The sequence below is a fragment of the Alligator mississippiensis genome, chromosome 5 (genome assembly GCF_030867095.1).
Source record: "Alligator mississippiensis isolate rAllMis1 chromosome 5, rAllMis1, whole genome shotgun sequence".
In the NCBI taxonomy this organism is placed as follows: domain Eukaryota; kingdom Metazoa; phylum Chordata; order Crocodylia; family Alligatoridae; genus Alligator; species Alligator mississippiensis.
This window is the reverse complement of record NC_081828.1, coordinates 86,404,205-86,418,717: the sequence shown is the minus strand read 5'-3', so window position 1 is coordinate 86,418,717 and position 14,513 is coordinate 86,404,205. Positions and strand designations below refer to the sequence as shown.

Below are 14,513 nucleotides of genomic sequence, written 5' to 3'. Positions count from 1 at the left end.
TGTATAATACAATATTGCAATGAAAGGTAGGCAAAAATAGGAGGAGAAAAAATCTAATAGTACTAGGGTTATTGTAATTCAGCCATCTTGTAGAAGTTTTAATCTAGAGATGATGTGAGGAATATGCAGAATTAATACGCATGCACATTTTCATCACTTTTGCATGACCTTTTCAATTTTTGGAGAGTTATGGGCTGCTTGATGTGAGTATATATGGATGCTTTCCACTTTCTTCACAGCACACAGAAAATTCTTGCATGTAAAAATCTGCTGGTTTAGCTAAAAACTATAAAGGTGAATGACTGAATTTCACTGTGTCAGTGATAAAGCAAAGAGGAGGAAACCAAGCACACCATCAACAATGTATGCCATCTGCCAACCAATTAAAAGTTAAATTTATGCCATATGCCAACCAATTGGGAGCTAAATTTATGCCATATGCCAAGCAGTTGGAAACTCAGTTCAGTTTTGATGTGGCTATTCTGAAGTAAATATGCATGCAAACACACATGCTTTCTGTCAGCCATATGTATGACTGCCCTATCTAGACTGTGGCATTTACCGTGCTAATAATACTAATGCATCTTTTTGTTGAAGCATTCCACGTCGGGTGAAAAAGAAGTCACTAAAAAATTCCTCCAGAAAGAAAAGGGAACTCAGCTAAGAGGCATAATCTCCAACATATTTTTTTAAAGTTTCTTCTTTGTGGTTCTCAGTGTTAAGCCTTCATTGTTTGAACCTAGACTGTGGAACCATTTTCTGATGAGTTGACTCTTTTTATGACTGCAGTAATCTAACTGCTGAAAAATTTTGTGTAAAAATAATGGATTAGCATCAGATGATAAGCAAACATAAATCAAGCCAAGACTTGCTGAGTCACACTCAAGATCAGTGTCCTCTTCACATAGTGTTCAGCAGTCTCTCGCTCTTAATACTAGACTCACCATGGATAATTAACCAAAAAGTCATGCTTCGTAAGTTTTTCAAATCTCACTTGTTTGGACGGGTGAGTCTTGACAGCCACGAGAAACTGTTGTTAAGTGAATCTTTTTTCTCCATTGTTCTCTCTACCAGCAAGTGCCAGTGAACTTGAACCAGAACCTGAGCCAGAGACAGAACCAGAACCAGAACAGGAGGCTGAGGCAGAGGCCGAGCAGGGAGCGGAAACATCACAGGAAATAGAGGCTTCAGCAGTGGGACCAGAGTGTGAGGTGGAACAAGGACCAGAGAAAGAGCCAGAAGAAAGTGCAATACTCAGTGAAAAAGAGAGGCAGAATGAGGAAGTGAATGAAAAAGACAACTGCTCTGCATCCAGCATATCCTCAGCAAGCAGCACTTTAGAGAGGGAGGAGAGAGAGGACAAGTTAACCAGTGACAATGAAACTGGTAAAGTGAAGCTTTTTTCAATAACAGAGATTTTCCCACGAAGAAAATGTTGTATCAGCAGCTTTGTGTAGCGCTAATCAGCAGACAATCCCTTTGAGTCCTGTTCTGCTCTCCTTCATGGCTCCAATCCTATCTGCTGTGTGTGTGCAGTATCACTGACTTCAGTTGGGACTTTGGTGTACAGAGTGATAATGCAGTCAAGCCTTGGTAAAATGAATTCTGATCAAGACTATTATCTTCCTTCACAAGTACTTTACTAGTTATTTAGAGATCAAAAGAACTACCACTCTGGGGGCTTGGGATGCACTGAATTCAGTTGTTCCACGTGGTGAACGATCATGGAGGAAGCCCCAAAATCATTTGCAACAGGATAAAAAGCTCTACACTTAATATGGGAGTGAGAACTAAAGGTGCTCCATTGAGTGCTGCATTTATTTCTTTTCTTTTATCTTCCCTGTGTTGGGCAATTATCAGAAATGCAGAGAGACTACAAAAGTTGCTGAAGGTAGAGCTAGATAGTGATGTTCCCAGACATGGATAAGAGCAGCATAAGGAACAAATGCATCATTCCAAAACGAACATCTCCCTATTAGCCAATAATGCTGCCATTTGCAGCTTCCCCTTGGGAGCTGTAACCTCACATGGCCATCTACCTGTAGTCTTTAACAAAATGACAGGTCTCAGCCCTTTAGAGATTTGGTTTGGGTACAGCTGTTTACTCCTATATGAGTATCTGTAACATAATTGAAATAGATGCTGTAACTTTACTGGCATAGTGCAGTGGGATGCATTGCTCTAAATGATTCAGGGATGTTAGTTTTAGCCATGTTGGTCTAAAAACATAGGCAAACAAAACTCTTGTGGTAGAGGTAATATCTTTTATTAGGCCCGCTAAATAGTAGCAAAAATCCTTCTTTCTTTGCAGGCTTTCAGGCCCAAATGCCTGTCTCCAGGCAAAGGAGAATTCAAAGACTGTAAAAGCTCTCCCACGTAGAAATGAAACCTCATATTACATAGGGGAGTTAAAAAATGGTAGGGTCCCTGGGTCTAACAGTCCACTTTAAAAAGGTTGCTCTGTGAGTATGCAAAGGAGGCACAGACAATAGGTAGAAGTCAGGTTTGTTATCTGATTGTATCCAGTTGCAGGTAGGATGTTGAATTTTGCTTCTACCTAGTTCTGCTTCTGACTATTGTCTGTGCCTCCTTTGCATACTCACAGAGCAATCTTTTTAAAATGGACTGTTATACCCAGGGGAACCCTACCATCTTTTAACTCCCTTGTGCAAGATTGTTTCATTTCTGCCTGGAAAACTACAATCTTTGAATTCTCCTTTGCCTGAGGATGGGCATTTGGGCCTGAAAACTTGCAAAGAAAGATGTTTTTTTTGCTGCTATTTAGTTGGCCTAATAAAAGATATCAACTCTACCACACACGTTTTGTCTGCCTTGATCTAAATGAAATTTTTTAGATACTAAGCATCCCAAGACTTGGATCTGTATTTTCACTCTTCCCTAATGCAAGAGGAATTGTTTCAAAACATAGGCATCACCTCATGGTGTTAAATTGACAAGTTTCTGCTAATTCATCTTTAAGCCCCATTTTTTTTCCAGAGACATGTTACTTAAATACAACATGTTAATCTGCTTTACTGCTGGAGGCCATCTTCAGTTCTTCTGTAGAGCACAGAACTCTTGGCTTTATGTCAGTGGGAGCATTGCTCAAGGCTAGAACACAACCCTTGAATACCATTGTACTTGTGAAGGAGGTAGATAGATACATATGTATGTAAATAATAATAATAATAATCCAGATGATGAACTAAACAGCAAGAGTTCCAGCAATTCCAGCTGAAAATGGTAAATCTGTTTGCAGGGGAATTTAACTGGATTTATTCCCTAGCCCTCAGACCAGTGGCAGTACTTGTTACATGGGACATGATGAAAAGTGGCTTCTGGGTATGAAAGCATTATTAATGCTTCCAGTGATATCACTTTGTGATCTGTGAAGGGAACAACATAGTGAAAAAATGAGAAAAACTCTCTTTCTCTAATAAGTTAAATCTGTCAGTGCTTTCATTTTAGAATAGATGATGAAAAGCTTTCAGGAGGGTTTTATGCTTTCTTCTGCTCACACCATCTTTTATAGACAAAATTTTGGTAGCTGTCAGTATTACAAATTACTAGGTTAACATTCAGCAAAAATTATGCTGGTTATGAAGCAGGCTGTGCATCTTATCATACTGGGGCATAGTTCAAGTGCGGAGAGAATGGATTATAGTTTTATTCACATAGGGCATATCTACATGAGATGCTACATCGCCGCTGAGATGCTACATCGCCCTAGCGGCGAGCTACGGCAGTGTTGCATCGGCGGGCACTAATTGTGATGCCCCCACTACTGCGCAGTATAAACAAGCTTCTGCACAATAGCTCACTGCTAATGCACAATAGGGTCAGAAATGACCCGTGCAACTTTGGGACCGCGCAGTGCTGGTACTGTGCAGTTATTTAGTACTTGCTTTAGCTCCCTGCTCAGATGGAGCAGTAGAGTCCAGCAAGTGACACAGAGTTTTAGCAAGTACTAAATGACTGCACAGTACCAACTGCGCAGTGGGATGCACATGTAGATGCACCCACAAAGCATGAATCAGTTATTAGTTCTGGCTGCTTCCAACCTGATAAATCTAGACTTCTTGTTCAGACCAAATCTCTCTCTTATACCTGTGCTGATATTTCAGAATCATAATGTAGCTTAATAAAATGGTTACTTTTCAAATCTGATAAGACTTGGCATTATTGTCTTGAAGTATATAGATGTGTTAGTGTGAAGTATTATTTTGGAGACTTGAAGTACTGATGTTCAGGATTTTTCTCCCAGAGCAAAATAACCTAGGAACAACCAGGGTTAAATCACTCCCAGGAAAGTTTGTCCTGGGAGAACAAATTTCTGTACATGTTCTTGTCTGAGAGAAGCCACAGCATAGTCTTCCAGCATCCCAGAGTGCTTTGCTTTCCCCCTCCCCGACACACAGGAAAACACTGTGCCATTTGCTGGACTCTACTGTTCCAGCTGAGCAGGGAGCAGAACATGCCCCCTTCGCAATCCCACATTGTGCTGCATGAAGATACAGGCTGACTTGGAGCAATCTGGGTCAGCCAATCAGGGCTACTCTATGAACTGCTGCCATCTATTGCCAGGCGGACTGGGGAGCCTGCCAAGTACACTGAGATGTGTGTCCAAGACCCACACAGCTATGCAACATCAGTACTGCAAGCTCATTTGTCTTCAGGGGCTCAACATTCAAATTTATGTTCAGGCATCTCTGGGTAAGATTTTCAACTGGGAGAACAAACCTGGGAGAATTTTCCCAGATTATCTGAACGTGTGTACACAGCTCAGTTCAGCAAGATCTAATTTTAATTTGAGAGATTAGCCTATGTTATGGGTGTAGCTACCAATCTAACCTAGGAAGAAAATTACCAAAGTAGAGGAAAGGGACTTAAAGTTATGGAAAGAAAACTAAGTGAACTGATAAAGACATTAAAATTAATATATCAATTTAAATATCCTGAAACATCAGGTAAGAGGAGAAAAAAATTAAATTCTCATTACAAGAGAAAATGCAACCAGAAGATTAATGTGTGTGCATGTGTGTGAACATTATATATACATACACACACATATATACATACACATGTACACACACACACACACACACACACACACCCTGACTAGCGGAGACAAGCTGGAAGGCAAAAATAAATCATAATGATAAATTTAAAAGCTTGTTTAGAAAAAAAATATGTTGACAAAATGCATAAATAACAAAAGAAGGAGATAAAGAAAGAATCAAACCTAGAAGACATGGGAACCACGAAGACTTATTTCTTAGTCTGTTTTTTAATGACCTCAGTTGATGCTCTTTGGAAAATGCATTTCCAAAGTATGTTTCCAGATTGCATCCCAGTTGATTAAATGATATTAAAATAAGGAAAACTGCATCCTAAAATCTATTTTGCTCATTTAATTTTACATTTCTATGGATAGGTGATGCCTGATGCACTCAATAGTAAATTGTATAAACTAGTAAATTCATCATAGTCTAACTTCATCATAGTGTAAAAATAGCAGGGTTTATATAAACTAAGCATATTACTGCTGCATGCTGCAAAGTGGGCAGAGGCCACTATTTTTCTAGTTCTGTTGCAGCTTACCTACAGGGTGCTAGTTATAGTTAGGGAGTAATGTGTTCAGAAACACCTGTGACTTTCAATCAGACTGAGGTTCGCAGGCAGCAAAATCATATTTGAAAATGGGAATTAGACTTCTAGGTCACTTAAGAGCTTTGGAAAATTTTGCTCTGTGTTCATAAATGAGGCTCCTAGTGACCTAGAAGGCTCCTTTGGTGATTATAGCCAAAACACCAAGGAGCTGAGCTAAGAGATTAAAGCTGCCCTACTTTAACCAAAGGTGTTGATGGAGGGAAGTATGGATGTATATTGATGAAAGTCAGGCTGGAAATACAAGTCTTTTTCATGCAAATTTTCCTAAAATAGTTCCTGTGTCCAGTGATGTCACACATACCACAAGAGCAGCTCTGCCCACAATATTTATTTTAATCCTTTTACCTTTGGTCCTAGCACAAAACAGAAAGCATGGAGACACTGGAAAAGGGCAAAAGACAAGAGTCATGTCGGTTTTGGGGGACTTTGGACTCTCCAAGGGTCTCACCATTTTAGTAACTTGTAAAATAACATGGGAGAGCAGACTGAGACAACCATTATCTGAATGCATCCTCATCCTCCCTCCCCCCCCCCCTTTATTTTAATAAAAACAAAAGACTTCCTCAGATAAACATTTTGGTCTGGCTCCTGACATTCACTGAACTTTTCCTGAGACATACTGAGCATCTGCTGCTCTTTTGGGCTACTAAGCCATTGTTAAAGAAGTACTCACCAATGGCAGGATGTATCTATGGCTCTTTCTTATTTAAAAATTTGTCCATAAAATCTTTCTCCAGCTTCATGCTAATTATGCATGTATCACCAACATTGCTTCCAGTATAATCTTTTGCATTCCTGACATGTTCTTATTGTTCAGTTCATAATTGTTTTGTGTGTGCGCATGTATGATTTCAGGTCCATGGTCACAGACCATTCAAGATGCTGGTGTGAATGAGCAGTGCAGCAACATTCTCAACAACAAACGGTTTATGCTGGACATGTTGTATGCCCATAATAAAAAACCTAAAGATGCAGAGGAAAAGGAGTTGGAGGAGAAGGAGGAAAAGACGGAGACGGAGGAAAGTGAAGAGTCAATCACCAGCCTAGCCAGTAGAATTTCAGTCCTGCAGGCCACCAAGCAGGCCAAAGAGGAAAGTGTCAAAAAGATGGAGATTGAAAACCTGGACAACCAAGGCAGCGTGAAAGCTTTTGCAGAAAAATTCAACAACGGTGAGCTGGCCAAGGGGACAGACTTGCCTGAGGATGAGCTGAGTGAAAAAGTTTCAGATAAAACACAAGCACAGCCAAAGAAGGAATCTGACTACATCTGGGATCAGTTGATGGCTAATCCTAGAGAACTAAAAATAAAAGACATGGATTTTACAGACTTGGGGGAAGAGGATGATGTAGATGTGTTGGACATGGATATGGGTCCTGGGGACTCCCTAATTCCCCCTCCCCCTCCTCCACCAGCCTTTTTGGGTTTACCTCCTCCACCACCTCCCCCCCTGTTTGGCTGTCCACCTCCACCCTCTGGTAATTTATTGGCTCCTCCACCACTCTTCAGCACTCCTCAGAGTTTAGGGTCACCCCAGGTCTCCAGGGGTCAGCCAACTTTCATAAAGAAGAAGAAAACCATCCGTCTATTTTGGAACGAGGTACGGCCATTTGAGTGGCAGTGTAAGAACAACAAGCGCTGCAGAGAATTCCTGTGGTCGAAACTGGAACCCATTAAAGTGGACACTTCCAAACTGGAGCACCTCTTTGAGTCTAAATCCAAGGAATTGCCTGTCACAAAGGTATTTCTAACATTTACCTTTTTTTTTTTTAATTAATTTGAAGTTTATTTTTACACTAATTTAGAATTTTTAAACTTACCTTAGTCACACTAAAAATTAATAAACACATTTCTATCTGCACATATACATTAATTATAGTAGGAAGGAAGATATTCAATGGCCTGAAATGAAGACCCAGATTTAGTACAGTATACCTACTTAACTGTGGGCAATGCTACTGTTTTGCTTCAAGATTTTGAAAATGTTGGCCCATGGTTAGCAAAGCTCATCACATACTAAATAAAGGGGATTTATATGTTTATGTCAAATATTAATATGTGACGGCATTATCATTCATGGAGGGAAAGCAAAACTGGGTTCTAGATACTAAAGCAGTAGGTAAAATCACTGTCATATTTTCCCTTTACATGTTCATCTTATAGTAACTCATCATCTTTTTTCCAAATAATCAAATAATATGCAGAAAAGGATCATTTTAAGTTGTGGTTGTTTTGTGGAAAGTTCTATTGGTTTGACAGGTTCCCTGTTTCTCACTGATTTAAACATCAAATATGTTGAGTTAACATATCTTACTGTCAAATCCTGCAAAACTAACCTAGGTTCTAAAAATCAGGTTGAGATATTCTTTTTATACTTAAAAAAAAAAAAAAAAAAAAAAAACTTTCCGCAAGAGAGACCTTGAAAAAGAAATCTTTTTCGCCTTTACCTTAGACAAAGCAAACGTACAATGTTTGTAATGAAAATTAGGCAGAGATAAAATCTTGATTTATTCTGTTCCATAAAAGCACTGTCATAAAGAAAAGACTGGTGAAATATTTATCTGATGTTCAACACAGTAAAATATTGTGAAGTCACTTGAGATAATTTAATAGGACTTGAAAGTTGGTTTTAAAAATGGGTAGTTGAAATGTTTGCATTTCATGACTCAGTAGTCTTTGGTCTGTTAATGTAAGTGCAGTGACTGACAGTGTTCTTTATTAGTTGTCATATTTGGGGCTGTGGTGGTGTCAGGGCAAAGGCCTACAGTTGACAGCCCAGAGGTTGCAAGTATAAGGCCACAGCAGAAGCACTTGTGGCCTGTCAGAATCTGCAAATTCTGCTAAGTACCTTGTTGCTAAATACCTTGTCTCAAGGACATGAAAAAGAAAAGATGTAATACTAATAAGCAGTAATGTAGAGATGAGTGCCTAGGACAAAGTGGAAGTGGAGACTTCTGGTTGCCACTGTGATTGCAAACCTGCAGCAGATGCTTTTTTGTTTGTTTGTTTCCCTCCCCCCACCAATTCAGCACCCTCCCAGGCCCGTTCCCCTCTTCCCCACCCCCATCCCCCGTATCTCACTGCTAATAAAAGATATTCCACAAGACCACATTAAAAAACTACTTGTAGACACTGTTTTACATATGCCTAATTTGCCATATTATACATTTCACTCAGATTTTATAAAATGTATAGTCATTTTAATTGTTCTATATTGTTTCAAAATAGTTAACTATATGTTATAAAAATCTGGGAGAGACAACTATCCCAGGTTAGTGACTTGCTGTTCTTCATGTCAGCGGGCCCGAATGAACTTCATCCAAGGGTGCTGAAGGAACTGGCCAGTGTCATAGCAGAACTGCTGGCACAGCTGTTCAAGCACTCAAGTTGCTCCAGTCAGATTCCAGAGGACTGGAAAGGGACCAATGTGGTCCCAATTTTCAAGAAGGGAAGGAGGGAGGAAGCAGAAAACTATAGGCCAGTTAGTCTCATCTCTATCCTTGGGAAAACTCTGGAGTAAATCATTAAGGATCACATTTGTAGGAGCCCACCAGGGGAAATAATGCTGAAAGGAAATCAGCATGGATTCATTGCAGGTAGATCCTGCCTGACTAACCTTGTTTCTTTTTATGACCAGGTCAAAAAAAGCTTAGATGTAGGAGTCAAGTTAAATGTCATCTACCTAGACTTTAAGAAGCCCTTTGATATGGTATTTGATTCTATTCTTGTAAATAAACTGACAGGCTGTGATGTAGATGATTACACAGTCAGGTGGGTAGCAAATTGGCTTAGGGGTCACACCCAAGGAGTGGTGGTGGATGAGTTGATATCAACCTGGAAAGATGTGGGCATTGGATTCCCGCAAGGCTTGGTCCTTGGACCCATGCTATTCAATGTCTTCATTGGTGACTTGGACGAGGGCACGGAGAGAACCCCGTCCAAGTTCACAGATGATACCAAGTTATGGGGCAGAGTTAACACATCAGAGGGTAGGGAATGGATCCAGGTGGATCTGGACAGGTTGGAAAAATGTGCAGAATAAAATAGGATGCAGTTCAACAAAGACAAGTGAAAAGTGCTGTGCCTGAGCAAAAAAAAACACCAACACACTTACAGACTGGGGGGATGACCTCAGAAGCACAGCAGTGGAAAGGGATCTTGGAGTCATAAGTGAATCCAAGATGAACATGAGTCATCAATGTGACAAAGTGATCAACAAGGCTAACCACACTTTATCACGCATTAGCAGATGCAGGTTGAACAGGTCCAGGGAGGTGATGCTTCCCCTCTCTGCGGCATTGGTCAGGCTGCGGTTGGAGTCCTGCATCCAGTTTTGGGTGCCGTACTTCAAGAGGGATGCTGAGACTCTTGAGAGAGTTCAGAGGAGGGCCATTCATATGGTCAGAGGTCTGCAGGCAAGACCCTACAAGGAGAGCCTGAGGGACCTGGATCTCTTCAGCCTTCTCAAGAGAAGGCTGAGAGGTGATCTTGTGGCTGCCTATAAATTCATCGGGGGGGGTAGCAGGAAATAGGAGATGCTCTGTTTACTAGGGCACCCACTGAGTAACTAGGAACCATGGCCACAAATTGATGGAGAGTAGATTTAGGTTGGACATTAGAAAGGACTTCTTCACAGTAAGGGTTGCCAGAATCTGGAATGGGCTTCCAAAGGAGGTGGTGCTCTCCCCTACCCAGGGGATCTTCAAGAAGAGACTAGAGAAGCACCTGGCTGGGATCACATGACCCCAGCACTTTTCCCTGCCCAGGGCAGGGAGTTGATGACCTACTGAGGTCCCTTCCAACCCAAACATCTATGAATCTATGTCCAAGTCTTATTTAGTCCAAAATATTGACCCAAGTTGTTGACTGATGGTAGTTTGTTAGCTTCCCTTTGTGCTCTCAGTCAACTAGACATATGCTCCAGGGTAGATGGGGAGGACGCTTAAATTGAAGTGTCTCTGAGAGCCACTGTAATTAAAGTGCCCACAACATCACATGAATTCATCATCCCATGCTTCAAAATGGCAGTGGGGACACTTTAATGGAAGCTCATTTGACTAAAGCAGGCTGAATACACATGACATGGAGACTGCTGAAGCATGCTAATTAGCATGCATCACAGCAGACGTCCAACATGGGTATAGGTACCCATTGGGCCAGATTCTATTACATGTATTAGATGTCTGAGTAGACTTAGGTGCCTACATGCAATTCTATTCTACCATATTCAAGTCCCTGAAAATCCATTAATGCATCTACTTTTGTAGCACCCTGTCATTTTACTGTAAGAATGAGTCACAAAAAAGCAGTGATGAGGAAGAGGATACACCCACTTTTTGCATAGACTGTTTTTCATGGACTTGAACAGAGCCTGAATAGAATGAACAGCAATATGCTGAAGGGCACTTACGTGCCTAATAGGTGGAATAGAATCTGACCTATTACAATTTGTATCCTTGTTGGATGGGTCAGCTGGATAAAGTATGTTTTGAGCTAACCATTAGCACACAAAATCTAGAACCACATAGATTCCATTATCATTATGACTTTAAATTGAATATTCTGTGGAAAATAGTTCAAAGATGTCAGCTGATTATAAAACTGAAATGGGTACATTTAAAAATAAATATAATTGACAGTTATTTTGGGACATGTAAATCTTAATTTAATTTCCACTAATTTCTCCACTGTTAAGGAAGAACTGCTAATAATGTTGTGGTATATTAACATGTACTTGTCCTCTTCTTCCTGCTAATATAAATCTATAGATGGCTCATTGTGAGTGTGGACTGAGGAGGAAAGAATGAGGTTGCTGTCTAGGATCCATAAAACAATTCCTTGTAGAGCACAGAATTATGACACTTTACCCTTCTCCAGTGAGTTTGTTGCATTTTATATCATGCCAATGTTTTGATGAATTAGTCTGATTGACATTTAACATTTTGTAATTTCCTTAAATCTTGATAAAAGCTTCAGTCATTGCAATCAATAGATTCATTATCCAAATTATTAACCTACTAGATTCCTTCACCCCTGCACACACCCATACCTGTTACATTCTCACAGGTTCTTCCTCCTCTTTCCCAAATGCTGTGGTAACTGCTTTGATGCAATGTCTGACCTTTGGCTGGGAAGATGGGAGAGCAAAACTCTTTGAAATCACCGTGCAACTGTGAAGAGTGATTTAGAACAGCCACTTTTCTTTTGGAGACTACCAGCTCTCTCTGTATGATAAATAACACATTTAACTTCCATTTTGCCCTTTTGGCAAGACATCACGGAGGTTTCATTTTCTTTCACCAATGAGAGCACTGACTTGAGAATCACTGTAGCGATGGCATACCTTGCATAACCTCTGAAATATGCCTACGTTTTGCTAAACAGTCCACTATCTTTCAGTTCACTCCATTTGGACCTTTTTAAACTTCCCAATTCATCATTTTAACCTAACTCCTATGAGAGGCCTGCCCTGCTGTCCTGATTCTCGCCTCTTCCCCAGAGCTCACTGCCTGAACTCCTGGTGGGGGGGGTCTCTTCTTCTCCTTTTCTGTCTGTGGTTTTCAAATTGCAAATGTCCTGGATCCATCTAAAGTCACAAGTATTGTTGACTTTTGACTTCAGTTCAGGTAAAGTTCTGAGGCTTCCTTATGGATCAGGTGGTATGTCAGCTAATCTTTTAGGTGAGGGAAAGAAGTTGCACATAAACTGGGTTAAGTGATCAGAAACTGGTTTAAACCTGTAAGAGAACGTAAATTCAGTGCATATAAACTAATTTCAGAATGGCTGAAACTGGTTTAAGATAAACCTTGTTGAATGTAGTATTAGACTTAACTGATTTCATAAACCAGTTTATGAAACTTCTGTCCTAGACTCCTTCCTGGTTCAAGTTAAATCAGAGTCCCCCAGCATCCCAGCATGCTTTGCAGCCCTGGTTAGGGCTATGCTGTCTGCTCCAGAGAGCAGAGTTGGCCCTGCCACCCTGCTCCCTAGCTGGAGCAGTTATGGCTGGCTCACTGCCCCCTCTCCCCCTCCTCCACTCAGGCAAACTCTGAATAGGGACTGAGGCCAGGGAGGGGGGTTAAACTCACCTCCCCCCCCCCCCCCGAGTACAGAGCTGCCCTGCTGGCTTAATTAGTGCTGGCTGTAACTGTGGATTACAAATCCCAGAGGCACCTGGAAGCAGGAAGAGAAAAAAAACTCTTCTCATTCTAGCTTTGAATTAATACAATGCCACTACTTCCTCCCCCCCTCCCCACCAGGGAGAGCATAGATTGGGGTCTGGCCATGCCCCCTCCGCTCCAGCAGGGAGGGAGAGAAAGTCATGGAGGGCTTCTGTCTTCCCTCCCCTTTGACAGCGGCTGGCAAGCATGCTCTAGCGCCCCCCAGCTTCTGGCTTGAGCCACTGCAGGCATGTGGCTGCATTTCCCAAATCAAAAATTAATGTGTTCATTTGCTTATTGGTTCAATCTCTGAAGTTTAGGCTAACCTTCAAAGACTGAATCAATTCAGCCTGGGGCTTTTTGACTGTCTGTATTTAGCCTTAGGAGCAGAACAGATCTTAGATCTAGTAGGCCTGGGAATAATTAACAGGACACCTCTAAATCTTTCAGAGACTTGGGTTTGGTTTGAAGTTTACGCTCACATGAGGCCACCTTTTACCTTTTCCAGACTAATTTGCTCAATTCCCATCGTACCGCAACTTCTAGCATCCAGTGATTATGAGCAGGTTTGTTAAACATAAAAACATAAAACATAATTATATCAGACACCAAGGACATGTCCACACAAGCGCACACATGCCTCTTGCAGCATCCCAGACCAGTGTGAGATGCTGCAAGAGACACACTGGGAACAACAACAAAAAAGTGCAGCACGGGCTCAAAAATTGATACTGGTAGATCCAGGTATCAAAAAATACCTTGGGGGGGAAAAAAGCGAGGCACCTAGAGGCTCAGGTCCTCCACAGAGAGGGTCTGGTTGCCAACCAGAGTGTCTCTATGGCTGCCCCTTTACCCAATGCTGCAGTCCACTGTCTACCCATGCAGGGCAAACAGCAGTGCAGGCTGCTGCAAACTGGACCCAGATTATGTTCCCCGGTAAGTAAGGGGGGGGGTGCTGGAGGAGGCGAGGAATTAGTGAGGGTACAGGGGACCATGGGAGGGCAGCTTGGGAGGGGCAGGTCCGCTGCCTGCCCCCCACCTGGCCCCAGACCATCAGCCGCCCCCCACCTGCCCCCCTGCATGCCCCCAGACACCCCCCCCATCCCTGCAGCTCACCAACAGCAGTAGCAGCAATTGGGGTGTTTGGGGCCTCATGGCAAAGCCCCCCTGCCCTGCATGGTGTGGAGCAGTGTGGCTTAGTGCCGGCCACCTGACACCCACACTGCCTTTATCACATCGCGTGGGTGCAGCACCATGTGCTTTCGGGCTGCTTGGGGCCACTGGGGCGGTCATCCATGGCCCTGTGCTGCTCATGGATTCCCCCACATCCACATTCTCCACACAATCTCCCCAACACATACCCACACACCCACCCGCATCCCCCCCACACCCTTTCCCACTCCCCTCCATCACACACCCATCGTGTGATAGAAAAACCAAAAGCAAGCATAAAAATATATAAATATTTAGACTTTATTTTATTATCATGATAGTGACACTCGTAGGCTTCAGATTGCTTTGAAATTTGTAAATATATCAATTTATTGATCAATGTCAACAAAATATTGCCCAACTGATCTCTCTCTCTATATATATAGTGGTCTTTTGTTTTAATTGTGGAATAACATGGATTTGGGAGTATTTTAAAGAGTGATTTTTGGATTTTTTTTAATCAGAGAATTTGC

General features: G+C 41.7%; 1 protein-coding gene across 5 annotated transcripts in view; it reads left to right on the top strand.

The window, feature by feature from the left end:
• Positions 1-14,513, top strand: part of FHOD3 (formin homology 2 domain containing 3) — a 645,457-nt gene that overhangs the window by 537,444 nt on the left and 93,500 nt on the right. For 4 of the 5 annotated variants that reach the window (XM_019479159.2, XM_014611417.3, XM_019479160.2 and 1 more), the window contains 2 exons: positions 1,075-1,386; positions 6,526-7,409. In XM_019479159.2, coding sequence (XP_019334704.1) covers positions 1,075-1,386; positions 6,526-7,409 — 1,196 coding nt within the window. The remainder of the gene's footprint in view (positions 1-1,074; positions 1,387-6,525; positions 7,410-14,513) is intronic. The other variant, XM_059728584.1, reaches the window with a different exon arrangement.